The following is a 27,531-nucleotide window of genomic DNA, read 5'->3' on the forward strand; positions in this document are numbered from 1 at the left end:
TTTAGATGAATTTATTATCAGCAGTTGATAATTTTTTTCTTTTATTGTTTATACATATAGATATGCAGGTAAAATAGAAAAAACGACGGTACATATATTTTTTGGCATATTTTTTAAATATACATCTTTTTAAAATACAACTTCTTACTATATTTATAGTTATAATAGTTTCACTATATTATGTATATTTAATAACAGTGTAATAACATAATTACTTCAGAAAAAAAATGGCTGCCGCCAACCCTCCCGATCTTGACTCACTCCTGATCGACCCTTATCAATTACTGATTTTCATTGCATTCATTGATTTAGTTAGGTATTGAACTAGCCCCCCCCTCACCCCTTTAAAGACAAAACGGCGAGTGAGTGCAGCATCCTGCCAAAGCTCTTTATTGGGTTTGAAAACGCTCACACACACCACCTGCGCTCTTCCTCACACACACTTTAAGGCACCAGATAAATTAAGTCAATGGAGAAGACAGGGTCGGGAGGGTCATGGGGTCGGGGGGGGGGGGGGGGTCGCCTCGCCACCAAATTTGACAGTTCATCGGCGCGAAATACTCTGAAAAAAGGAAGTGGTTGACATCAAATTGTGTGTGTGTTTGTGTGTGTGTGTGTGTGTGTGACGGCGAGAACTCGAACTGGATGGGAGCCGAGGACGTCCTGTGAGGCCAGGCTCGATTGGATGATGAGATTCTTCTGACGGCGCCGCTAAAAATCGTCATGACTTTCTCCTTTTTATTCAATTATTTATTAAAAAAAAAAAAATGCCACTGAATCTGTCACTTCCCTTAAAGCCGATGGGAGGGGGGGTCGAACCTTTTGGCGTCACTTCAAAATAGTCCCTGTCTTCTGGAAGCCTGGTTGCTTTGGCAACAGACCCAGACAATTCTCAAAAAAAAACAAAAAAAAAAACGAGCTTCAGACGTTTTAACAATGACATCATTCAGCGGCCATTTCGAATATTTTTGTAGAAGCCCCCCCCCACTTGAAAAAGAAAAAAAGAAAATAAATAAAAAACATAAGTTCTGTCTTTGTCACATTCCTCGTGTACACCTAGCGCTGTTCCCTTTGATTAGCACGCTAATTAGCCTTGGCTAATATAATTGGCTAATTAGCCTTTGCTAATGGAGGTGGCGCCATCATGTGGAAGCCCCACCCCCTTACTTGTCCATCTGACACTTGACCCCCCGCCCTCTTCAGCTCAAAATGTTAAAAATAGCAAATACACGTTTGTTCTGACGGTAAAAAAAAAAAACAACAAAATGTTATATATCAAAAAAACATACATAAAAAAAATGAACCCTTTCAACATAAAATGACTCTTAAGCAGATTTTTGACTAGAACTAAGAAAATACCCCGAAAAAAACCCCACAGATGTGCAAATATTCATTTAAAAATAAAACCCTATTGGCATCATATACACCGGATTGATTTCAGGGAGATTTAATTTTTTTTTTCCATGAGTCGTTATTACGAAAAATTAAAAAAACAAAATGTATAGGGACTTAAAGTCAATTAAATCATGGAAATTCTGAGTTTCTGAAGGGATTTTTTTTTTCACCCTGAAATAAATCCGTATTTCCAAAATGCTACGCTTGAAAACACCTCTGATTTTGCCCTGGCGTTGGGAGAAGGTTTCCCGCATGTATTTACAAAAAGCTGCTGTTCTCTCAAAGCTGCGACAAATAACATTTCCTCTATAACAACAGTTATCGTCTCCTCTATAAAGACGGATTATAGACATCCACAGCAGTAAAAATATGATATATATATGTATATGTGTATATACATATATATCAGCATATATACTCAAATACTCGCCCGGCTCTGCTTAAAGGGGAGGTTTGCCTTGCGACTGATGAGATTATATGAAAGTCGAAGCTGCTATTGTTTGAATCTTCTTTCCATGATTATTAAAAAAAACAAAGAAAAAAGTGTTCGCACCCGTTGGGTTTAATGGTGCGGTGCGACGATATGCTGATGATGTGATGGTAAGATGACAAGGACGATGAGGAGGAGGCAGGCCTACAGTTGGTGTGGCTTCGTCAGGCCGTCCTTGCTCAGCTCGTACCTGCGGAGGGGTGAGGAAGAGGAAGAGGAAGGAGGGTACACCTTCATCTACACTGTACTGGATTGGATACGTCATGTGGACTGCGTTTTAAAGGTAAGCGTAGGGACTCACCACTGAGTCAAGCCCCTGGTGATGTCCTCGTGGGTCAGATCCACCAGGGCCTGCATGGGAGGGGGGACGACAAAACCTACATGTAGCTTCATCTAGACTCACAATGTGACTTGTATGTCTGTGGAGGCTAGTGGTTAATTCTTTTCCTTTCAGCTGCTCCCTTCAGGAGTCGCCAGACGGAAACAACCTCCTCCATCCAACCGTATTCTCTGTATCCTCTTCTCTCAACCCAACTAACTTCATGTCCTCTTTCACTCCATCCATTAATCTTTTCTTTCATCCTCAACGAATACTTCAGTACCTGACCAAACTGACCATACCTTGGCTTATCGGCACTTCTGTCCGAAACATATAACATGTGCTGTCTCTGTGATGGATTCATTCCTGATCCTACCCATCCTAGTCACTCCCAAAGAGAACCTCAACATCTTCATCCCTGCAACCTCCAGCTCTGCTTCCTGTCTTGTCTTCAAGGCCACTGTCTCCTAACCATACAGCATCGCTGGTCTCACAACTGTCTTGTACACCTTTCCAGAATCCACATTTAGCTTCATCGATACCCACATTGATTTGTATGTCTGTGGAGGTTCTCAGTCGTCCATTTCATTTTCTGCCCTCAAAGATGTTTCCTCTCTCATCCAAAAGGGTTCTTCCGTCCAAATTGACTTTGGGGAGTTTCCGAATATAACCTCCAGGGTTAGGGAAAAGATCTACCACCCGGGTACCTAACACCTGAGCCTCAGTCCATGTGACCTTCTCTCCTTTCTACTCTTTGTTTCTGAGTTTTGGCTACCTCCTTTTCTAAATGTAATCCAGGTCAGTCCCCAGAACTTGTACCTTTGTTTCCAGCTAACGACATCCCCATTAGTACAACAACCCACTTGGACATAGTCTCTTCACAAGAACTCGATCTTAACTTAGATCCCCAACCCTGGTGGGTATCATCGGAAACTCCTCGCCATCTGTTCGAACTGAAGAAGCCTCCTGGCTGAGAGGTGAAATGTCCTCAAGGGAAGACTTATACGACATCTTCAATTCCAAAATCACAGGACGTTGCTGTCACACCAGGTGCCTACCTTTCCCAGCAGGCCCTTGTGTTTGGAGAGCAGGCCGCCGCCGTTCTTCACCGCCACGTCCAGAGTCCTCCGATGGAGATCAACAAGGGACACGCTGAACTCAAACCTGTTGGACAAAAAGGAGCTCCCGTCAGGTTCCTGACGAAGGAACCCTCCGCTGGTCGGTTGACTCGGCCTTCCCACTGGCACTCACGTCTGGTCGTAAACCGGGTTGAGGTTCTTCTTGAAGGTGTGGGTTTTTCTCCTGCCCGACCTCCGCTTGTCAGGGAGCAGGTAGAGGCGGACGTAGGGGTCGGAGCCCTGGTCAGTGAAGGCGATCAGGTTTCTACGGAGGAGAACGCACATGTGTGCTAACACAACTGACCGCTGGTTCACGACGGGTTTTGATTCTTTCCAGACGATACTGGTGTCTGGAGTAGCCCAAGTCATATCTAGCTGGTTAGGGTTGCACTAAAAGCACTCTAATGTGGAAGTTCTTGTCAATTCTCCGCTGGGAGCCGTGCTAGCACCGGGTCAATATGAAGGTAGATGTTGCTAAGCAGCTATGGTACCGCTAAGATGCTAAGCTAGCCGCTTGTGTGAGCGTTGCTACCTGCAGCAGTGCACGACCACGATGAGCTTGTTCCTCTGGGGGCTGTGTCTGACCGTTAGATTCACCTCGCCCAGGGGGAAGTGACTGGGCCCGGAGCCGCTGAACAAGCAAACGCACACACACACACACAGATACAGAGAGACACACACACAAAATGGCATATAGACCGGTAAACACACACGTGCGTGCACATACAGATATACAAATGCATTTAGACGGGTACATGAAGAACAGACACACACACACACACAAATGACATACATTAACAAAAGCAAACAGGTACAGACAAACACACACACACACACACACACACACACACACACACACACACACACACAAATTGTCAGAACGAGGAGTATAAAGGTCTATATAAACGTGATGGTGAACAAAGACAGAAGGTCCAAAGGTCCTCCAGCGGGTTCTCCAGGAGGACACATACTCACTTCTGCAGCTGCTGCAGCCTCTGCTGCAGCTCCTGGGCGGCGCAGGGGTTGGAAATGTCGGAGGCAATGCTGGGCGTGGGCTCCTTGGCCCCGCGGAGGTTCTGGGGCGAGTCTGAGAGCACCAAGCTGGAGGAACTGAGCCCGGATGCGGCCAGGCCGGTCGAGCTCTTAGAGGCCTCCTCCTCTTCCTCCTCCTTCCGCCGGTGGAGAAGGTCCTGCGCTGACAGGCCGGGGGTCCGCGAGGCCTCTGGCGGTGCAGAGGGCTTCGGGATTGGTCCGGAGGAACTGGACCTGTGCACCTTCTGGGCAGAGGGAGCTGAGGGGTCGGCGGGTGGAGGGGCGTCCTTGTCTAGGTATAGCACCTGGAAGGGAGGTGGAGAAGATCAGGAGGGACCAGCAAGGGGAGGGAGTGGGTTGCTTTCCTTAGCGACGCCCCACCCGCAAGGCAATCTTCATCTTCAGGGTGCAGCTCGGCCCCGAGTTGCTCAGTGGGAAGGACTTGTGGAGGGTCATGTCGGACTCCTCCAGCAGGTGGCGCAGCGGCAGCTTCAGTGTCCCCAGGGAGCAGTCGTGCTTCTTGTCCTTCACCTGTGGAGAGGTGCCACAAGGAGGTCTAAGGACCTTACAGGAAGGGGTTGGGGAATAGACGGGGGGGGGCAGTCGTACCTCCACTTCCAGCTCCTGGGTGAGGGGGTTGTGGATGAGGAAGGTGAAGGCCTCCTCCCACACAGGCTCATTGGTCTTGAATCTCGTCTGGAGAAAGAGCACGTCAGGGGGGACCCTCTCGGTACTGGATCTTCTTGAGGAGAGCGGTGTCCGGCGGACTCACCTTGCTCTCGTAGGACTTGTGTCCCACGGTAAACTGGACGAAGGGTCGTGGCACGCTGGACACCTTCTTGCCCGACTGCAGGGGTGGAGAGGAAGGTTCTTTAGATGTTCTTCACTTGAGTGAAGGGAATACGGAAGCTCAACAAACTGAGCAGGAGGGGGGGTTAGTGGTTAGCGTTGCCATGGAAATGGGCTGAAAAGCAGGTTTGGCAGCGGAAGAGCGTCAATCCTTGAGTATGCCACAGGGCTCAAAACTCCTCTGTGATTGGCCGAGTGCGTTCTTGTAACCCCTGAAGCCCTGCCCTCTTAATGCTTCATGAATTGTCTCTAATGTACTGCTGGTTCTCATCCACATCAAAACATCTCAGATGTTTGCACTCCCCTGCGGGTTTACGCGGTTGGGGACATGGGTATAGCCTGCTCTGTGGCTAGCTTGTAAGAGTGCTGCCTGAAAAAAAAAATCTGCTCCCTGGCTTTGTAAAGAACGCCACCTTGGAGCCATGCTAACACCCCGGGTAAGACATTGCCAAGCAGCAAAGATACCATGAAGATGCTAACAGAAATGAACATTCACTAAACTAGCTGCTCGTATTAGCATCAGCTTTGTCCTATGATTACCTCTTGTTTGGCTAATGTTAAGACCCTGTGGTAAACGCAGGGTAACTCGGGCACTAGTTCAAGTCTCATGATCTGGTTTGAACTGTATGTCCGCACGGTTTCCAGACCTATGCTATGCTAGCTTCCAGCATTATGAGACAGCAACCTATTAATTCATATCATGATATATATATATATATATATATATATATATATATATATATATATATATATATATATTAGATTTAATTTCCAATAATATACATGTATTTAATCTTGATATGGAAGTCATTGATAGACAGTTAGCATGTGTTTACACCTTTAGCTTCTCCTGTCTGGTCTTCACCACAGAGTAGCATCCACCGCTTTCTCCGAAATATCCAAGTGTCGGGGCACCTGGGGCACCTGTGTCGCCCCCCACTCCCCCTGGCCCGACCCTCATCCCCACCCTGCCTCAGTGCGTGGTCTGATGTGCTTGGTTACCTTGACGGCCTTAGCGACCGAGGCCTTCTTCAGCCCTGCTTGGTTGAACTCTAAGGGATTGCGCTTTGATTTCCCCAGCACGGCAGGAGAGAGTACAGGCACACACACACACACCCAGAGACAGACACACACACCAGTTGGTTATTTGTGGGGTAGGGGCATGCAGGAAGTTGGGGGGGGACTCATGGAACAGACAAGGACACAACATGGATGATCAGATGGTTAGTTTCCTCCCCCCAAGTCAATCAACTGGACCGGAACCGGGTTCTACACCGGCTTCCACTTCTGCTTTAAGGCACATCTGGACAAACTCTTGGAAGCCAAGGTGTCAAAGTCAGAGGCATGGGTGGCAGTGGGTGGAGTTCTGCGACAGAAGCTCCAGTGGAGAATCCGAGCTCCGGTGACAACACAGCACGGATACAGAGCGCGAGCCATTAAGGTTGGGACAGCGGCAACCGGAAATGTTTGTAAGGCCTTCAAGGTTCCCTTGCGGCGGAACGAGGAACGTGGAGAGGGGAGACCATTGGAGAGTTTACAGGTCGGAGGCGCCTTGATTTAAGAGACAGAAAACTGTGAAGAAACTTTTTTGATGCCAAATTAAAGCTTACCAACATCTGAACATGTTGATATCTAAAGCTGGGAACAGACTACTCGACTGTTACCGTGGTTGCAGATCACCAAACAGACTTGAAAGTGTGACAATATGCTGCAATTCACATAGGTTTCTTCACGAAGACCGAGGAACTGTGGGTCAGACCTTTTACGCTTCACCAACTGAAGACACCTGATGAGAGTTCAGACGGTAAACATTGCTGTTGCTGCTTTTAGTCTAGCTATCCACTGTGTCCTCCATTACTGTTGTCCAGTTTGTGTTCCTTGGCCCTCTCCCTCCTTCGCTGTCATCTTTGTTTTGATTTTCCCACTACTTTCTGTTGTCTTTGAGTTCTGACGCTACTCCCTGTGTCCCTCTTCTGGCTGTTGGCTACATGTGTTACGCCGGTTGGCGATCAGCACATGCTACCCGATGTTTGACTGATAGCGACTGCAACATCCACCACAGACAGGTATCTGTGCTGACGAGCCACGTCCACTGTCTCCAACTGGTCACACCCGCTTCCCCTACTAGCCACCCCCCAGAGTACCCAAACAGCAACTCCACCTGTGCCCAATGAGTCGTAGCCACTGTCCTCAACTAGCTAATCCACCTGTACCCAACTAGCAAATACCCAGTGTCCCCAGACTAGCCACCCCCACTGGCCCCAACTATTCCCACCCACTGTCCCCAACTAGTCATGCCCACTGTCCCTTAGTAGCCAATCCACCTGAACCCAAATAGCCATACCTAGTGTCTCCCATCTGGCCTCGCCTGCTGGGGCATTGGGTTTAACTGTAATCAAGACATGGACTCTACAAATCCTACGCGGTGAAACGGTGAACCACCTCGAGAGTAAACCCGACAGGGAGGAGGGAGGACGATGATTCGACTTCGTTCCTCGCTTATAAATGGGACATGGAGTCTGTGAGAGTAACGCCAGGGAACGGGGAGCACATGCGCGCTCAGACTCCAGCGGGGGACTCATGCCGACATGGCTGACTGTTAACAGCTTTGGATGATGAACAAATAAATAACAAATGAAATAATAAACTGGGGCCAAATGGTTAAGGTGGAGGGGTGAGGGGGAACTCACGAAAAGGGTCCTATAGAGCGAGGCCGTGTTCTCGCAAAACACCAGGCCCGCCGCCCGCCTCTCTTTTAAGTAGCCAGAGCCGAGGTTCCCCTCGAAGACACTCTTTGGAGGGTGGGGGTGGAGAAAGAGAAGCAGAGAAGAAGAGGCGCCAAAGAAGTGAACCACTTAAACAGAAGCAACATTAAGACAAGGGGCGCAGGGATGCCAAGGAGGTGAAGGCACCAAACCAGTGTTTTCTATGAATAATATTATTGTTACATTCCTTCATACTCAAGAACCTACTAGTACAAATAGTAATGGCTTCTTGATTCTACAGAAACCAAAATAAGCCCAAGGGACTGTAATCTGCACACGCTCAGTGGCTCACCGGCAGGTTTTTGGCCGAGTCCAGGAAGATGATGAGCAGAGCGGACGACAGGCCGTCATTGGCTTTCCCCCGGTCAGCCTTAATACTGGCCAGGGCCTGGGGATGAAGACCATGGACAACAACAATAGCAGTGATGGCTTTGACACCAAATAGCAAATTAGCACGGTTAATTCCATAGGAGAGCAGATCTTCACATGAAACCAACAGTGCACAGGACCAGATCAAAACTGTGATGAAGTGACATCCCAATATGGCCCGATATGTGCCAACTAGAACTGCTACACAGCGCTCGCTTCTGAGCAAGCACAGTGCCATAGATTGAGATGACAGATACGGGGAGGGGCTTCCACACCTCATGACGGTGCAGCCTTACCTGGTCCAGCTTCTCTGGGCTTGGTAACAGGGACAACCACTCCAGCTTGAGATGTAGCTTCCCCCTGCCCCCGCTGGTCAGGCTGAACCACTGGAGATGGAGGAAGACAACGACACATGGTTTTAGAAGCGAGTCCTGTGGGCAGGGAGGCTGGGGGACGGGGAGACGGAAGTTACCGAATCGACCTCCTGGTCCTTCTGCAGCTCCACCAGGTCGATCGTCACGCTGAAAAACACAAAGAGGATGAGGAGAAGGCAATCACAACGCCTGACATTTCCTGTTGGTCCAAGAGCCGCAGATCTCGGTTACCTACCTGCCGAGGGTGTCGTCTTTGTCCGTGTCCTCGTCAAACAGATTGATCTCCAGGTTGGGTTCTGTGTCATCGTAAATCTCGGCCTGAAAACAGAGACCGGCAGGAGTCAATGATCCAGAAGGACAGAAGAAAGGGGTAAAGGGGGTGGGGCTTAACCTGGATGGGTCCACCTGTCAATCACATGGCCCCACAGAGACACTCACACCTATGGAGATTACATGCACCAGCTGACTGTTTCTGGACTCTGCGAGGAAGACGGAGAACTTGGGGAACCCGGCAGGAAAACATGACGGATGCAGACTTGGTGTGAAATCATCTTGAATTTTACCATCTTATTCAGCCTCCGTTTCCCAAAATTCCCCTCCACATTCTCCATAACTGGGAGTCTCCTTGTTGTGAGGGGGTGACCCTTATACTCTATGCTTGAGCAAACCCGTGCAGGAGAACGGGACAAGGAGACAAGGGGAACCTGGGTGTGAGATCAGCAAGAAATGTTCCTGCCTGTCCAGCCACAGCTTCCAAAGGTTCCTCTCCATGTTCTCCAGAACCCAGACAGGAGAACATGGGGAGAACCCAGGCTAAATCAAGTAATCTACTAATTTTTGTGTGTGTGTGTGTGTGTGTGGGGGGGGGGGGGGTAGAAGAAGGTATCTGGTCAACTCCGGCAGGAGAACATGGAGAACCACCACAGTGTTGGACTCAAACGGGGACGTCCTTGCCTCTGCTTTTTTAGGGTGCTCACCTCGTAAACCTCGTTCCACTGCGGGTCCAGAGTATCGTGAATGACTTTGCTCTTGAAGAGCTGGTCCCCCACCTGGACCATGCCGTACGGGTCCGACTTGCCCTTGATGAGGCCGCCTAGGAACTTGTCCTTGCCCAGCAGGTCCTGGGCCTTGATGAAGTGGATTCTTAAGATGCCCTAGATGGACCAGACATCAACATCAGCGAACTGGAGAAGAAGAACAAGGCGGTGGACTAAGCGTTCTCCTGACCTTGGGTATGGGGAAGTGGATCTTGGCCAGCTGGGCTTCACCCACCAGGGGGATCCGGATGCTGTTGGGCAGCACCAGCTGGTTGTAGATGATGTCCTGGATGATGTTGTCACACAAACCACTAGAGATGGAGGGGGCGGTGAGATGGAATGAGTGAGTGAATGCTGTTTGCGAGGAGAACCGATGAACTAGAAAGTTTGACAGGTGGGACGTACTGCCCCCCCAGTGGCCTGACGCTACCACAAATCACCACTAGAGGGCGGCATCACATTACATTAATGTTTTCCTGCATCATCCCCACTTCCTGACACACCACCCAGTAGCAGAGAGTGTGTGTGTGTATGGGGGGGAGGGGGGAGTGCCACGCCAACAAACAAAGCTGCTGTGCGTTCCACATGAGCATGTCGTGCATGTTGTTGTCATGACGACGGTCGGCGGTCCTGCACCTTTCCCATCATGACTATAAAAGGAGCCTTGATTTTGGGAAAGAAGGGGGGGCAGCCCAAACAATGTATGAATGTCTGTGTGTGTGTGTGTGTGTGCGCGCACAATACATTCCAAGTGCATGAAGTGGATCAATACCAGACTGTTTCATGTGGAAACGCAGCGCGACGACATGGAGAAGAAAGTGCAACTTCAGTTGAGGGGAGTGACGTGCGTACACACACACACACACACACACACACAAACATATAAACAGGAAGAAGTTAAAAGGGCTGGGCAGGGGCATGTCATCTGGATTGAAAACGGCAGACACACACACACACACTTGTGATTTCCCTGCAAACTCGTCAAACAAGGAGTGCAGCATTTCACTGGGTGGAGTCGAGTCTGAGGGAGGCGGTTGCAAACACACCACAGGGCATGGGGGCGGGCAGGTCAATAAAGTTTTTATTGAAGAAAAAAAAAAAAATGGAGGAAACTCATTGTTTCCAGGATCGAGATGACTCCCATGTTGTGCCAGTTACTGTGGAAACTGACCTGGCTTTTTCCGCTGGTCGGCGAGTCGTGGGGGCGACTGTGGTTTCACTTTTGACATCGTTGGAAAGGAATGTCATTTGTACATTTTGGACTTTAAAAAAAAGGTGGACAGAGCGCTCTATTGACGTGCCCGCGGAGAAACAAAGAAATCTTGATACGAGACGCGGCAGAAAAATTATCAGTGCAGTGACAGGAACCTTGTATCTTCTGCCGGGTCCTTGTCCTCTCTGTGCCGTAAGTCCTGGGGTGTGTGGCTTGATCTACTGCAGATGTCTGCCAATGTTATGTCTTTTCTGAATATTAAAGCTATTATTGTATCATGTCTGTGATGCTATTAGCATGGAGCTGTTAGCGCTACAAGTAATGTAGTGTACAAGTACAAGGCCACAAATTGAACCGCGATCTTTCCCAAGGTTTCTGCACCATGTAGAGCAGGGAGCAAGTGTGGACCTGCTCTACATGGGAGGGTCATCAGACAGCGGAGTCCTGATTTGGCGCCGCAGATATTAAATCTGACTTGAAATGAAGGGGGGTGGGGGGGTAGAGATGCATAAACTCCAGAACTCCAGGGTTGGAGTACGACAAATACATCGCTATCCTTTCGGTCAACCTGAAACACTTGAGTTCAGTCAACCCTGGAGCAGCACGAAACTGGAACCACCAACAGAGATCACAGGATTCAGCAAGGTGCTAATATACAAGCTACTAGTTTGTCTTTGAGCACTCACTTGATGCCGGGGATGTCAAGCATGTTGGTGAGTCCCGTCCAGTTGATGTCCAGGAGCTGAAAGGCAAAGGAGGAGGGTGAGGCATTTAGGTTCCAACCAAAGATTGACAGCGCACTAATCATACCATCAATTGAGATACCAAAGAAGTGCAGGGTACGAGGTGCTGAAGAATAATCAGGTACGACGGAGGGACAGGGTACCGGGTGCTAAAGAAGAAGGAGAAGATCCAGGGAAGGCTACAGGCAAAGAGACACAGCAGCAGCCATGCAGCGCTCCTAAAGGTTTATTTAAAGATGTGGGTTTGATTGTCATTGGGAGCCCCGTACTCAGTGACAACATTCTCAGGCCAATCAAAAGCAAGCAATCTGTTGATATCATATTGGTTTTGGACTGTCTTGCTTGGAACCTCAACAGAGTAGGTACAGGGTACCAGGTGCTCAAGAAATACCAGGTGCTCAAGAAGAACCAGGCACTAAAGTGCACAGTACCAGGTGCCAGAGAAGTACCAGGCACTAAAGAAGAACCAGGTACTTAAGTGGGACAGGGTACCAGGGGCTAAAGAAGTTCCAGATACTAAGGAGGGACACGGTATCAAGTGCTCAAGAAGTACCAGGTACTAAAGAAGTACATGGTACCATGCGCTAACAAAGTACCAGGTACCAAAGAAGTACCAGATACTAAAGTAGTGCAGAGTACCAGGTGCTAAAGAAGTACTAAGGATTGAAGAAGTACAAGGAATCAAGTGCTGAAGAAGAGAGATTCCAGCAGACTGAGAAGGGGAACCAATGGAACTTTTACTGAAACTCTCCAAACAGAGACAACCAGGTCCAGGAGAAGCAAACACCACACAGACCGAGCCCTGCTTCCTGCAGCCACACCAGCTTTTCCTGTGTGGTTTCCAGCTTAGCTCCATTTAGCTAGCCTACTTTCATGCAAATCCAGAGCAGCCCCAGGCGCTGATAAATAAATAAAAGACGCTGTTCCTGTAAAGAGCTCTCCAGCGCCCCCTAGCGCCTTTACAAGCGCACCCATTCTGCAATGGTGATAACTCTATGGAGATGGAGTTCCAGGATTCTATCTCTCCCCTGCTGCCTCTTGCTAGCTAATCCTTCAAAGCCTCCTCTGTAAAACACCTCCATGTCGGGCAGGACTATCTGTTTGCAAAATATGTGGTTGGATGTTTACCTGGGTTGTAAAACACAGGTTCTTGTTTTTAATACATCAACTAACTTGTCCCAGCCAAACAGGATGCCGCCTGGGGAGGGGGGCAGAGCTTGGACAGGGTGACGTCAGGTGCAAAGACCAAACCGGCTGCTTGGAACACAGCAGATGGCAAGTTACCTTCAGTTGCTCGGACTGGAGGAGTGCAGTGGGGGTTTCCTTAGATATGAGTTAGCCTTAAGCCTTCACATCTAGGGGCTACTTTAGCATGTTAGCGGCTAATTAGTGTTAGTCCTGGGATGATTTATCTTTGTTTTTCATGTGAACACAACAAAGATGTTTTTCTGTTTCTTTTTAGATTCTCGGGGAGATAAATTAGATGCGGAGGCAGCACTGCGGCGTAGCGGTTAGTGCCACTGCCTCACAGCAAGGCTGGTTAAATTCAAAGAGGGGCCTTTCTGTGTGGAGTACTCAAGCACTCCCTGTGTCTGCCGGAGTCCTCCCGCTGTCCGAAAAGTCAGCAGGTCCATTGAGGACTCTGAACTGTCCGTAGGTGTGAAGGAGGGGGTGAAAGGTTGGACGTCTCCATGTGTCTCCATGTCAAACCTCATGCTGGTGCCAGTGTCAGCCAGGATTGGCTCCAGCGCCCCATGCTGCCTTAGTAGCACTGATAATGAAGGAATGAATAAATAGATCAATTAAGTAATACTAATGTTGTCTGTCAGTGCTGATAGTGGAATGCACTCTAGTCAGGTATATGGCCTCCTCCCTGAACTCAGCAGTCACGATGAGCCTCCAGGGTGAAGGTGGTTGCTTTTGCAAGACTAGACAAGACAAGAAGAATGCGATGCTGCAGATCTCGCTGAACTACAACGAAGCTTGAGCCATTCGATTCAACCATGACAGTGGAGCTTCTGATGCGGAGCCGCCATCGGGTACAGCTGACTTGTTACCTCTTGCTAACTTCTGTATTTGACCAGGTCGTAGTACACCTTCAAGGTTGTTTCAGTTCCTGCACTTGTCGCTAACCCCTAGCACAACCATTCCATTTTGCCACCATCAGCTGTTGCCAGGCAACCTGCCAACAACAGGGCAGACCAGAGACGGACAATTCGGCGGCGACTGACAAAATAGATGGTGCAAATGACTTATATTCCAGCAAACAAGAACCCATTCCTGCTTTGGTAACGCTAACATTTAATTGGCGGGACAGAAATGCTGCCTCCCAAGTGGCCTCATTCCCGGCTGGTGGACAAAAAAAACACCCTTCTGGAAGGCAGAGATTGATTTGACCTTTTGCCTCAGGCAGCTCCAGCAGCCTGGGAGCACCAACGTCTGCAGGGACCGGAAGACCAGAGGAACGCCTTCACTCACATCATTATGCTATTCTGAACAGGGGGTGGTATGCAGTCCCTTCACGACGCTCGCCATTTGGAGGAGAACATGGGCCCATGCAGCCTCTGGTGGCACTGGGGAGTTTCGGGTTCATTTGGATCCCCAACGCTGGCGACACACCGACTTCCTTTGTGTCCCAGGGACTCCAACATTTGCCTAACAAACCCCAATCCAATGGCTTCCCTTTATTCCACTGAAGATCTAAATGAAGCAATCCAGAGAACTCCTAGGGTGACGTGGAGGAAGTCTCTGAGAAAGGAAAGCAAGTCAAGCCACATTGAGCAGGACACGTGAAGCTGTTGTGTGGCCTTAGCGGACCAAACATCCGCTCGCCATTGAGCAACACCCTTAACTGCTGGGCGTTGCTGTGACCCGATTCCAAGTAAACATGCTCTCTGAGCACAGATATGGATCTGGAGCTACAGATCAACCTGACAACATCACCCAAACAGAACCCAGTTGCTTCCCTAGTTGTCAAGGATTCCCCTCCTCCTGCAGGTTTCAAGACCCAAAAGTTGCAGAAGGACATCACCACCTCTTGGGATTTCAGGAGTAAAACTTTTCCCCCCAGGATTGCAGTATCAAAAGCCTGAATCTTGAAGTATCAAAGTGGTGAAGCTCCGGAAGGAAGACGATCATCAAGAAAGGAGGAGTGAGGCGATTAGGGAGGACCTGAGATGAGTGAGGAGACCACAAACAACAAGGTCTGAGGAGGTTCTTCAATCCAAGATGACTCTGAGGGCTATCAGACCCAAAGCGGTATATCTGGATTTAAACCCCAGGATCAGTGTCTGCGGGTGGTACCATTACCGCTGTGACGTAAACATTAGTTCATTCATTCATTATCTAAATTATCTTATCCTGCATTCTTGGTCGCAGGGTTGTTTGGGGCCAATCCCAGACATCATTGGTCGGTAGGTGGGTTCGTCCTGGACTAGTTACAGGGCCACATATAGAGACATACAGTTTGTCCTCTCATTCACAGGTCCTATAGAAGCAGAGAACCATTCACTCTTTCATTCATACATCTGGGCAATTCAGGATCTCCCATGAACCTCCTGCATGTTTATGGACTGTGGAAAGAACCTGGAGGAGCCCCTCATAGGCAGGGAGAACATGGAGACTCCACACATGGAGACTTCCCTGTGGGAATCCAACCGGGAGCCTTGCAATGTAAGGGGTCAGGGGTCAAGGTACTCACCGGCTTCTTGAGGAAGAACACGGACAGCGCTCCGATCAGAGGCATGTCACCCAGCAGGGGCTCCATCACGACCCGCATCACACCATGGAGCTGCACCAGAGAAGAACATGGAACCAGTTTTAGGTGTTTGTCACGTCATAATAAACAGAACCATAGCCACCCCCTCTTTTAATTAATTTAACGCTAACCAAGCTTTGCTGGCTATGGCATCTGCCATATCGGCATCTCCAGATTGCTGGCCTATGGTGGAGAAATGTTTTTCTGTTGATCTGCCTCTCACTCTTGATTAGAAACAGACTATTTACTGGAACAACGAGTTGTGTGTGTGTGTTACAACATCCTGTGGTGATTAAAACCCTGCATCCTGCCATTGGACCGTACCATTTCAGAAAAGGCGAGTCTCTCCAGCCCTTTCCGGTTTCTGAAAAGGCTAAAATCTCAGAGGACCAAGGCGACTGGCAACCTTGGACTCTGATCAGCTGATCCATCTCTGCTAGATGTTCTACTGGAGGAGGGACACCACTCCTTCAGGAGATGCGGTGACTCAGACGTCTGACATGCAGTTGCCCTGCGGTCCAAAACACCAAATTTGGCTGTGGCTGGTCCGACTCATCCCCTTCGGCTAATGAGCTAGCATGCTGCAACGGACGATAATCTGTTGATCTTGCCGCACCTTTCGCAGTTTACCCTCCCTGTACCCACCCTGAGATGACTAAAAACAAAAATAACTGATGATAGTCGCGTGCTGCATTACAACGCTGCCTTCGCTGTTCGGTCAGAAGCCTCTGGGAGGAAGCCAGTCCATGACTGAACCGAGTCTAACAGATCTTCATCCACGTTCCGAGGGTCTGACTCATCGCTCACAACGCTCCAATCCCGGGGTGCCCTGAGCTCCGAGGTCCCGGACTGCAAACGCGACGTGATCCGGCGACTACTCCAATTGGCTCATGTCAACACGTTGTGCAAAAGCGGGTCTCGGGAGGTCGGGGGTCGAGGCCAACGGGAGCGCGGGTTCCCGTGGAGGAGTGTTTGCTAACTGCTCCTCTAGACCTGTTTGATGTTCAGACATCCGGTTTGCCATAATGGCAACTGAGGAGCGCAGCATCGTAGTGGCAAAGGAGCAGGTGATAATGTTCATTCTAAGGAGGAAGCGGCACAGAAGACGGCAGTGGTCCGTGCTGCCATGAAAATATGGCGGAATTAATGGGAAGAGAATTCTTCTCCCTGATTATACTGATGCTATGGTGTATTCTTCTTCTTCTCTGCCCCTTTTGCTGGTCGCACTGCAGCATACCGTGCAACACCGTCCCCCCCCCAGGACTCCCAGTGGTACTGCTCCATTTTTGGCTATGCATCTGCGAGCTCCCCGAGTACCTAGAGGATGGACAGGAAGTGAACGCAGATAATGGAAAGAAGGCTCTTGAACGCTGAACATCAACAAGCCTTTAAGTCTTGGGTTTGAAGCCTTCGAGGACCCCGTTTCCACCACAATAATCCGGATAGCTCCATGTGCAGACAGCCAAGTTTTGATCTGCACGAAACAACCAGACACTGTTGTACCAATGCCAAGCCAGCAGGGGAGCGTTGTGATGAACTTAAACACATCCTTCCTGTATTGGCGCCATTGTCTTTATGGTCGACCCCAATGTGCATGACAACCCACTTTGACCTCACTGCATATGCCCGTTTTCAATCTGTCCCGTTCTTCCCTCAGAGATGGTGGTGTTTTCAGATCTTTCCACTCCGTAGCCCCATTTTCTGGGGCCGAAAACAGCACTCTCATTTAGAAGGATGACCATAACACAACTGAAGCTTCTGCGTTTTAACCCCCCCCAAAAACGCTGTTGTGAAAACAGGGAGTAGGCTACTGTCAATCACATTGATAAATATGCATGCTCTCATTGACACCTTTGGACAATTTAGAGTCTCCTGTGGATATGCTGGCTGTTTGTGTACTGTGGGAGGAAGACAGAGAACCTGGGGAAATTTATAACTGAGCCAGCTACTGAAATCATCAGTCAAAACGCCAGGAGGCTATCGTGCCCAGTGTCTCGCACAAGGGTGACATGATTTTCTAGCATTAGCATTAAGATTTGGCGATTCAGGGATGTTCCAGAAGGGTGTTTTGAAGTGTTCCTGTGCCAGGGGAGCAACAGACCAGGATGTCCACCACATCTCAAGGGAATATAAGAAATTTGGAAGCTAAGAGTACACTAAGAGAAAGCCAAGGCAACAGAAAAGGTAACTACCTGTATGCTGTTGATTCCAGCCCTGCAGTAGTACTTCTTGATGTCTACGTTGATCTTTGTGTTCCCGACAAAACTGCAACAGAGAGTAGGCCAAGTGTGACAGATGGAATACTATATGTAGTGCCTTTATGTTTGCACTCGCTGTCGAGCTAGCAGGATTTGAAAAGAACATCAGCAAGTTGTCAGAAGACAGTCCCGTTCCTCTGGTTGGATGATCACAAGCATTCACCCACCTGATCTGCATGTCCATGATCACCTGCCTCTTGTCCACGTTCTCCGTGTAGACCTTTACACCGTTTACTCTCAGCGGCTGAGGAAAAGGAATAGAACAATGAGGCAGTGGAACCAAAGACAACAAGACAACCCTGCCATCCATCCATCCATCCATCCATCCATCCATCCATCCATCCATCCATCCATCCATCCATCTTGTTCTACTAGGGTCATAGCATGGCAGACCCAGGCTTCTCTATCCTCGGTAACTCAAGCTCAGAAGAACCTTGTGGAGAACCCCATGTAGAACCACAATTCAGACAGTCAAACAAAGAGGTGGAGAGAGTCTTCTCCATCCATCTCGATGTAGTCTCCATGGTGGAGAGGTTGGTCACCTTGTCCCCCATGTCGATCTTGGTGAAGCAGAAGGAGCTAAGGTGGGGGTTGGCGCCCTTCACTGCCGGCTCAATGGTGTCCCTGAACAGCTTCTCCACGAACTGGCAGATGAACGGCCACATCTGCTTTACCGTCTGCGGGGTTGAATGCAGATCAGTTATTTTCAACAGTTCTGAACCAGAACTTGAACATTTGGAATTGAAAGCAGTCCTTTTAGTGTCACATCTGGAGCATCTCACATGCTAACTCAGTGCTTCTCAATTATTTTCTGTTACGCCCCCCTCTAGCAAGAAGGAACCCCCCCCCCCCCCCCCCCCCCCGGCCGCGACTATAAATAATATCATTAGTCTATAAAATTGTTATGAGTACACCTCTGCATAAAATCATATCCTTATTAACATTAAAGAAAACAAAAAAGATGTTCTTAAAGATCGTTAGAAATGTCATCTATACGTCTGGTGACAGTGTCATTGGACAGAGGGATAGTTTTTAGTTTTGCAGCACATATATGATGCTTATATGTTGACTTATATGATGACCTTATATGATGCTAATAGTGCTCTCTTGTTTACTGAAGTAGCATTCACAAAGTGGGATGATTGTTGGCAATATTCGGCACGTTTTTGTTGAATAAACTCCAGTGGCTTATCAGCGTGGTTGGGGTGTAATGTCTTTAAGTGCCGCCTTAATTTATTTGGCTTCATGCTGTCTGCTGCCAGCATTTTTAGACACAGTAAACACAGCGGTCTTTCCTCGTCTCCCACTGTAGTCAAGAGTGAAGCCAAGCGCTACATACGCTTCCTCATATTTCCTCGTCTTAGCTTTCGGTGACTTTCTTTTGTCTCATTATGTCTGTCTCTCTCCGCCTTTCTTTTCATCCCTGTTCAAAAAAAGTTCATGTTGTCTCTTGAGGGTTTGTTTACTACACAAAAAAACCCTACACCATAGAGCTAATACTCCCTGCGCACACTCTGACAATGAGAGATCCACTGCCAACTACTGTAGTGGATGTGCAATTACACCCTATTCTAATACGGCAAAAAAAAAAAAAAAAAAAAAAAAGCATGTTCCCCAGGGTCACACATGCCCCCCTTGGTTATAGTGGGGGACCCCCCCGCCCCCAGTTGCTAACTCAACATTTGGTCCTCAGATTCTTCAAGGTGACCCAATTCAGAGGAAAGGGAGAAGGCGAAGGAGGAATGGTGAACCCCTCCGGCAGACGAACTTCAGATGGGCAGGTGATGTCAGGCTGCCGGACAACACCTGTGATGATGCTAGTAGAGCCAACGCAAGCAAAGCTGAAGCTCAACCCAGGTATTGGTGATTCGTCCAAAGCTTTTCTGAGCTTCTTTCTCTAGACATTTTGGATTTACAGCCCCTGCAACCTTCACGTCCAACTGATCTTCCTCTCTGTCCACCTAGATGTCTGAGGAGGTTCTCAGTCATCCAGAACATGGTGAATTCTTGTCAAAATCTTCTTGTCTTGGCAACTGGACTTGATCATTGTATAACTGCCAAGTATTTAAAAAAAAAAAATGGCAGTTATATTTGGAAACTCCCCATAGGTCATTAGAACTGAAGAAGCCTCTCGGATGAGGGGTGAAACATCTTCTAGTGAAGAAATTCAGGTTCAGTTGCCAAGACAATTCGATTTCAACAGTCCACCTAGATCTTTTTCTGGCATTTGATGGTGTTCCTCCTCCTCCTCCTCCTTCTTCTCTTCACTGTATCAGGGTTAAGAAGAGCTCCAGATTCATGTCCTATTTATAAAGCAGACAAAAAGGCTCTGCAGCTGATAAAGAGCATACCGGAAGGGTGGGTGAAGGCAGGGATGAAAGTTACGAAGTGTGTGTGTGTGTGTGTGTGTGTGTGTGTCTGTGTGTGTCTGTGTGCGCGCGCTTGTCCCCACCTTATTCAGCCACTCCACACGCTCCACATCTGGATAGTGAACCTGCAATAAGAGGCAGAAATATAATGAGTGCGTGACTCCAGAGTTTCCCTGTAGCCTTGTGTACTCGGACGCATGTGACCTTCTACACTGTGTCGCAATTCCAGGAATTTCACAGATCCTTTCTTTGACATAACACGCTTCTTTTTTTCCAATCAGTCGAGGTTGGCCAGATCCAAAAAGGTCAGAGTTGTTACTTCCTGTCTCAGAGTGACCGGCGTTGTATGTTTGGCCCCAAACACCGGGGGAGAGCGAACACAAAACAGGTTTTTCGGTAGAGGTCGGTCACGAGTTCTGGAGCTGGGGGGGTGTAATGAAGGGAGGAGGGGTGGGCGAGCAGTGTTGGCTCAGGGCAATTTCTAAACCAACTCACTCATCTCACTAAAACACCAGGCGGCGCTCCGATTCTCACTGCACCTCCACCCGTCTGATTTCCCGAGCTCCCCCTAGCCTGCCGAAGTATCACTGAGCACACAGAGTCCCCTAACTCCTCCCCACCGGCTGCTGCTGAGTGGCTAGCTGCCGCTAAGAGTTCATCCACAATCGGATAAACGCAGTGATCACGATTTGCTGACGATGTTGTGATGTTTGTACAAGTAAATGTAACTAAATAAAGGGTCTATATTCTTCTTCTTCTTCTTCTCAGAGTGGAGAAGACGCCCTCGGAGGTGGTCTCTCGCTCGCAGCTCAGGATCTGTTTGCCCATTTCCATGTGTTTCTACTTGTTTGCCTGCACTTTGTGGGCCGTCTTGTTCTGTAAACAGCGAAAGATTCTGAGAAACAAATGTTTCCCACGGAGCGGATTAATAAAATCTGAAATTATGTTAGCTCTGTTGATTTGCCCTGGTCATGAGCTTTGACACCCAGCGCCTCTCGTCTGCATAGCAGAGTGTCCTTGAGCAAGACGTTGGACGCCTCCTGTCCCTCCACTCGCCCCCAATGGCCTGGTTAGCCCTTGCATGCGAGCTGTGCCGCCATCTTTGCATAATGAAAGCGCTATATAAGTGGAGACCAATACAACCGCATCTGTGTGTGTGATCCTAGCATGCTGTCTTAACACACACACATGCACACAGCAACTGTGTGTGTGTGTGTGTGTGACACATACACAACCCACGTGACTGCCACCACTGCGCTGCTGTCATGCAAACAAACACGGCGGCGCTTCTTCATGGGGTTTAAAATACCATTTACTATTTTTGTGGCAAGCCCACTAAGGGCGGCGGCTTCCTGAGCTGGCACCAAAGTACGGCGGTTTCGAAGTACTGCGCAAGAAGTGCAAGTGCTGTACTTCTTGTGGGAGAAGCTGGTTGTTATGATGAAGGTGCGTAAGGATTGTAGCTCAGGTGTGAGGTAAATACCAGGCATCCTTCAACAGAGAGCCCACCCTCCCACATGGTAACAGCTGTTGGGAAATCCAAACCCCTCCAACCAGAGGGAGTCACATGCAAGGGAAGTACGGCAGCAACACTAATGAGTTGGCAACGTAAGGCTCAATCACGAGCTAGCAGGATGTCATACTTCCTGTCATCACACTAAATATGCTATCTGTTCATCCCATCAGACTAAAAACCACTAGGGGTTGGTGGTCCTTCATCATCAGGGTGCAAACAAAACAGCGAGGTGTGGAAAGGCGCAAGAGCGGGAAAGTCACATGACCAGCTGTTGCGCCGTGCTGACGTCTATATTTAGGCTGCATGTCGAGGAAGGAGGCATTCAGGTCACAGACAAACTCCAGGAAACCGTAGCGCTCTGTTGTCTGCACCGGCATCTCTGAGCTGGGTGTCTCCATGCTAGGCAATACAACTGCGACAAAGATGCATTTTTGTCAATTTTTGTCATTCGTTGTCTACAAATGCTTGGATCACAGTGGAGCCAGGAGCCAATCCCAGGCTACCACTGTGACGGGAGACAAGGTTTCATCCTGACCCGGTTAGCTGTCAATCACAGGGTACCAAATAGAGCGATCAAACCATGGTAACACTTTCATGAGCCGAATAAAACCTGTTGACTTTTGACGCAGGTAAAAGTGGCAGGTGGATGAATATGGCTGCCGGCAGCAGGCACAAACTGAAGGCCAGTCTACATACAATGGTTCCTCCGCAGAGGAGGGCTGAGCCAATCTGGGGCTATTGTTGGGGGCGAGAGGCGGGGTTTCACCTGGCAGCTGCCGCTCACCCTCCTGTTCCAGGTTGTCTTGTATTTGAATAGATTTGAATGGGAAGAGCTGGCTGGGCAGTACCACACCCTGAAGGGATGGGGGGGGGGGGGGGGTCCGCCCTGCACTTTGCCAGATGGACCGAACCGTCCCAATGGTATCATGTGGTTGCAACGATCACTTGAGGAAGACTATGAAGAAAAGAAGGAAAGAGCTGTTCTTCCATTGGACAAAACAAGGAAGGGGATCTCCCTCTGCTGGAGTGTCCAATGAGGGGACGCGTAGTTAGAGAACCCGAAGTTGACACGGTTCACTCTCAACATACCTCCTGATTCCTGTCATGCGCTGCGTTTAGCTCCGCCTCCCCTCGGACCCAGATTGTTTTTATACACAGACCGCAGAGGACCAGTAAAGTTTGATTCAGAAGCCGACCCGCACCCCGTCATTTAAGGCTCTTTAAGACTACCCCAGAAAGGGTTTGGGGTTTGAAAGGACCGAACGGCGCCAGTGCGATGACAAGCGAAGACAACATGTCTGGAGCAGAGAGACAGAAACCCCGCTTGAAGTCAGCCTCCTCTCTAAGATCTAGATGCTCTCGGGAAAAGGAACGAAGGCAGCTCCTCCACATGTTTGCAGACGTTGGAAGAAAATCAGCCGTTCTGTTCCTCCACATAGTTTCCATTCTTGTGTGCTGCCCTTGCATTCATCAAAAGCCCCACCCACACTACATCATTCCAGAGCTCATAGATGAAGAGGAGGAAGAGAAGGAGGAGTGAAACCAAAAGAGAAAGCAGCAGAATACATACGGGACTACCTAAGGTTCCTGGTAGGATTCCAAAGCTCCTTCTGGCCTATGGAACTTGACCACTTGCGCAATTTCATCCAAGATGGGCTCAAACTGCATTAATGAAGTATTCACAGTTGAAAGCTAGCCGCTAACATTAGCTGGCTACTGGCCAGGGCTGACCTGCTGTGGGGGATGGAGTTGACCCGTCAACCCACCGGGGATGGTGGGTTTGCGTAGCCGCAGACGAGCTGCACCGCCGTTGACCCTACAAGACTTGGTACTTCTGGTCAACCTGAAGGTCACCGGATCACTACGTCACACACATTGAACTCTGAACCATCTCCTCTGGAGATATCTAAATGCGGCTCCGTCTCCTGCTGCCCGTCGCGATGGCGCCACCCGCTCCCGTCCACTCACGCACTCAGCGATCGAGCCGGCCAAACAATGCACGATTGACGGTGCCGTTACTTGATTGGTTAAAGGTGAAGCTGCTATGCCGGGCGGGAGGGATGACGAAGGATCAGCATGTCGGGCTGATAAGAAGGGACAGCGCCGGACAATCTGGGATGAACTTTGACCCCCTGGTAGGAGTGCTCGTCAGCAGAGGACGTACTTTATCCCCTCACCTCTAGCACACTGACCTCGAAACATGACCGGGGGGGGGGGTCTCTGAGTCATCACTGCGGCAAAGACATGTGATCGACAGGGATGAAGAAGATGTGGAGGTTCCTCTGTGGGAGTGAGGAGGATGGAGAGGATCAGGAAGGAGTCCATCAGAAGGATAGCACATGGTACATGTTCTGGAGAGACAGTAAAAACCGAGATGGTTTAGAGGAGGAGATGAAGAAGACCTGGGTAGAAGGATGCTGAGGTTGGATAAGGAGTGAAACGTCTTCAAGGGAAGAAAATCAAGTCCAGTTGCCACGAGAAGAAGATTTTGACAAGAATGAACCATGACCTGAATGACTGAGAACCTCCACAGGCATACAAGTCAAATTGCAGAGGAGGGAGGTTGAAGCTGCCGGGCGGGAGGACAAGAGGAAGACTGGAGTTGCGGTCTATGGATGGAAGGAAGGAGGACAGGAAGTGAGAGGAGCATGCTGAGGTGGCTGTGGAGACCCCTGGAGGGAGCAGCCCACAGGAGAAGACGACTAAAGCGAGCGTGAACATCCTCATGGACGGGCAATGGAGTATCTGTAAGGGCCGACGATGAGATGGAGTCGCTGCTCGGACCAACCCTGACCTACAAGGAAGGTCAATTCCAAGGGACTGTAAGCGGTACCCTGCTGAAGAACAGGGTACCGCTTTCTTCTTCTTGTGTGATTTTGCAGGGTTAGTTTGATGGGATCCTATCAAATACCCAGCTGGGTCCTGAGAGGCATGTTAGCAAGAAATCAGTCTTGGCTGCTGAGCATTAGCTAAGCTAACAGACATATTTGCATCAGAAGTAATGAACCGACAGCGGCTGCAACATAGAAAAATGTAGCTGTCACAATGCGATCCAATTACCGGGTGTCAATCACCTGGAAACCGGAGAACAGAAGTGCCGCGGTGGGTTCAGCGACATGAAGAAGAGGAAGGCATGCAGCCCGACGGCCTTCCCTCCATGCAGCCACTTTCTTGTAGAAGGAGAAAGTAACGCGGTTCGTTCAGGCACCTCTGGAAGGAAAACCGCCACATGACCGAAGGGCGGCCGCTGAGCCCTCCTTCATTTTTGTTTTCTGCCACGGAGACAAGTTTAGCTTCACTGAAAACATACTAATTCTGCATTAAGCGACCAGCAGGAAGGGAACCGGACAGGAAGAAGGTTCAAAGATGGCCGCCTGAGTTGGAGGCACAGGCACCATTGTCTCCTTGGAGCTGAGCTTCTCCCTACTGGCCGTGGGCTCAACTCCTCAAGCTAGCCATTAGCCGATGACCAAGAGCCGCTATCCATTAGCCGCATTTACAGTTTTCAGGGGGGGGGTTGGAGAACTAAAAGATTTAAAACCTTCAGAAGCTGCAGCCAACTCAGTCTGTATTGATTCATGGTCAGAGGGGCGGGGCTTAATCCTTTTGGGTCAGCCGTCAATCACTGGGCCACAGTTCGAAGAGAGAAGAGAACCTACAGGGAGAACCTGGTCCCCCACCAAACTGCTTCAAGGCAGTTTTGGACCATTGATTGGAGGATTACAGAGAGTCAGACTTGGACAGAACCCAGACGGGAGTACGTGGAGAGAACACATCAGGAACCGTCTCTGCCAATGTCCGTGTGTGTGTGTGTGTGTGTGTGTGCGCGCGTGCACGGGTCAAACAATCTTCTCCTCCGTGGAATAACGACAAGATCTCCATGTTCTAACACGGCGCGTTCTCTTAAAACAAACAAGCCGATTCCTTGCGAGCCAACATCCAGACCCACGGGGGTCAGGGCTTATGTCAAAAGGGCGGGGCTTAGACCAAAGAGGGCGGGGCTTCGGTCCCCGCCGGCGGGAAGGATAACCTTCTGGTCCGGGGGCCGGAAAGGGGGGCAGACGGGACTCACCCACGGGGGGAGCTCGGTGGTGGCCAGGCTCCGCCTCCCCACCCGCTCCTCGTGCTCCAGGAACGCCAGGGCGCGGTTGATCCTGTTATCGGCGGCGCCGTGGCTTCGCCTCCAATAGAAGAGCGCGGCGAGGCCGATGAGCACCCAGCTGAAGCTGAACTCAAAGTAGCCCAGAATGTAGATAGGCAGGATGACGGCAAAGGTCTTGGCGAACTTGATCCACATGTGGGTGACCTCGGTGAGGGATGACGCCGGCGCCTCGTCCAGCTCTTCCGGGTTGAGAGGGGCGTCAGGCGCCACCGCCGCCACCGCTCCATCATCCCCGGGAGAAGCTTCCATCCTGGACCCGGCGCTGCTGCTCGTCCCCTCTGCAAGGACAAGATGTTTGAATGAAGCATAATCTATCCATCTCTCTCTGTCTGTCTGTCTGTCTGTCTCTCTCCCTCTCACACACACACACACACACACACACACACACACACACACACACACACACACACACACACACACACAGCATCACTCCAATTAAAGTCAGGAGTCAGGTCAGCAGAGGTCTGGTGGAGGTGGAGGAAACGCCATTCAGTACTCCTTTGGAAAAACGACCACTTTTAAGTAAACTGGCTCTTGGAGGGGGGTAAAGGGGGAGGGGGCTCCCTGGTCTGACGTGCATGATCTGAATGAGTGGAATCCGATTTGCGGGTCGGATTTAATCCGATTTGCGGAACGGGAAGCCGCACCGGTTTGGCCGTGGAGAAGCGGCCGGAGGTCCGTCAGCACAGCCCCGCGGCGGAGCTGAAGCTACCGACAGCCAGCACCCCCTCCCCCCTGAAGAAGTTACAACGCGTGTCTTTTTCTTGGTTTTAAACAAGCCGAATTCAAGACGGCGATGTGCGGAATCCGGATGTTGTGTCAGGTTGTATTCCTGGAGGCGAGTGGTTACTCGTCGGCATCGAAGACGCTTAAATACGGCGTTTCCTCAACGGAATCCGCCGTGACGTTCGTCCGCCCGAAGTGACACGTATATCAGGGCTCGAATTCGCTCCGGCACCAACGAACAAGTCGACTTCTTCGACTCACCGGGACGGACGGAAGATGTGTCCGAAGATCAGCGGGCGTTCCACCGCATGCCGACCGGAGTAATAGTCGAACGGACCCACCCGACGCAGCTCAGCACATCCCGCAGCGGAGAGACGCGTCCGCTGCGTGTCGGGCGGCCGGCAGGAAGCTGTCACCGCCGGGAAAGGAGGTCAGACTCCGCCCGGGGAGGGAGCTCCGGTCCGGACGGAGCGCCGGTGCGCCCTCTGGTGGCCGAAAGAAGGAAGTGCGTTATTCTTTATTGATTTTATACTTTATTTTAGTTTTGATCTTTTTTTTTTAAATAATTCTTATTAACCTTAAAGAAAGCATGTTAACTTTAATTCTTGAATTTTTTTCTGTATTTTCATGTTTTGGAGTCAGATACAGACATTATTGCTAAAAATGATACACACATTATCCATCCATCCATCCATCCGTCTTCCCCAGCTTTTCTGGAGTCGGGTCGCGGGGGCAGCAGCCGGAGCAGTGAGGTCTAGACCTCCCTTTGACCCGCCGCATGGTCCAGCTCCTGTGGGGGGACCCCAAGGTGTTCCCAGGCCAGCCTGGAGACATAATCTGTCCAGCGTGTCCTGGGTTTTCCCTGTGGTTTACTCCCAGATGGACATGCCCAGAATACCTCCCTCAGGAGGCATCCAGGAGGAGCAGCAGCTTTACTCTGAGCTCATCCCAGATGACTGGACTTCTCACCCTATCTCTAAGGGAGTGTCCGGCCACCCTGTGGAGGAAACTCATTTTGGCCGCTTGTATCCACGATCTC

General features: G+C 49.8%; 1 protein-coding gene across 3 annotated transcripts; it reads right to left on the minus strand.

The window, feature by feature from the left end:
- Positions 1-378: 378 nt before the first annotated feature.
- On the minus strand, positions 379-26,903 carry esyt2a (extended synaptotagmin-like protein 2a). Of its 3 annotated transcripts, XM_086153463.1 has the most exons (25): positions 26,754-26,903; positions 25,677-26,044; positions 20,172-20,213; positions 18,262-18,396; positions 17,887-17,963; positions 17,654-17,726; positions 15,405-15,494; positions 11,648-11,703; positions 9,939-10,059; positions 9,689-9,865; positions 8,947-9,029; positions 8,810-8,858; positions 8,634-8,723; positions 8,261-8,356; positions 7,894-7,995; positions 6,206-6,268; positions 5,127-5,201; positions 4,964-5,050; positions 4,736-4,885; positions 4,298-4,659; positions 3,855-3,953; positions 3,456-3,587; positions 3,263-3,368; positions 2,187-2,236; positions 379-2,075 (listed from the first exon to the last, which is right to left on the minus strand). In XM_086153463.1, the coding sequence occupies exons 2-25, from the start codon at positions 26,013-26,015 to the stop codon at positions 2,030-2,032; spliced, it is 2,700 nt and encodes an 899-aa protein (XP_086009589.1). In that variant the 5' UTR covers positions 26,016-26,044; positions 26,754-26,903; the 3' UTR covers positions 379-2,029. The 3 variants fall into 3 exon arrangements, with proteins under 3 accessions (XP_086009589.1, XP_086009590.1, XP_086009591.1); XM_086153464.1 differs by lacking the exon at positions 6,206-6,268; XM_086153465.1 differs by lacking the exons at positions 6,206-6,268; positions 7,894-7,995.
- Between the last annotated feature and the right edge of the window lie 628 nt (positions 26,904-27,531).

The sequence above is a fragment of the Fistularia commersonii genome, chromosome 10 (genome assembly GCF_037954325.1).
Source record: "Fistularia commersonii isolate RoL2024-O1a breed Wild chromosome 10, RoL_Fcom_v1.0, whole genome shotgun sequence".
In the NCBI taxonomy this organism is placed as follows: domain Eukaryota; kingdom Metazoa; phylum Chordata; class Actinopteri; order Syngnathiformes; family Fistulariidae; genus Fistularia; species Fistularia commersonii.

Excerpts from the sequence above, each read along its gene's own strand:
- esyt2a (XM_086153463.1), bottom strand. The coding sequence starts at position 26,015 with ATGGAAGCTTCTCCCGGGGATGATGGAGCGGTGGCGGCGGTGGCGCCT. Across the intron at positions 18,397-20,171 it reads GTGTGGAGTGGCTGAATAAG|ACGGTAAAGCAGATGTGGCC; the intron begins GTGGGGACAAGC and ends TCAACCCCGCAG. Across the intron at positions 10,060-11,647 it reads CTTGACATCCCCGGCATCAA|TGGTTTGTGTGACAACATCA; the intron begins GTGAGTGCTCAA and ends CTCCATCTCTAG.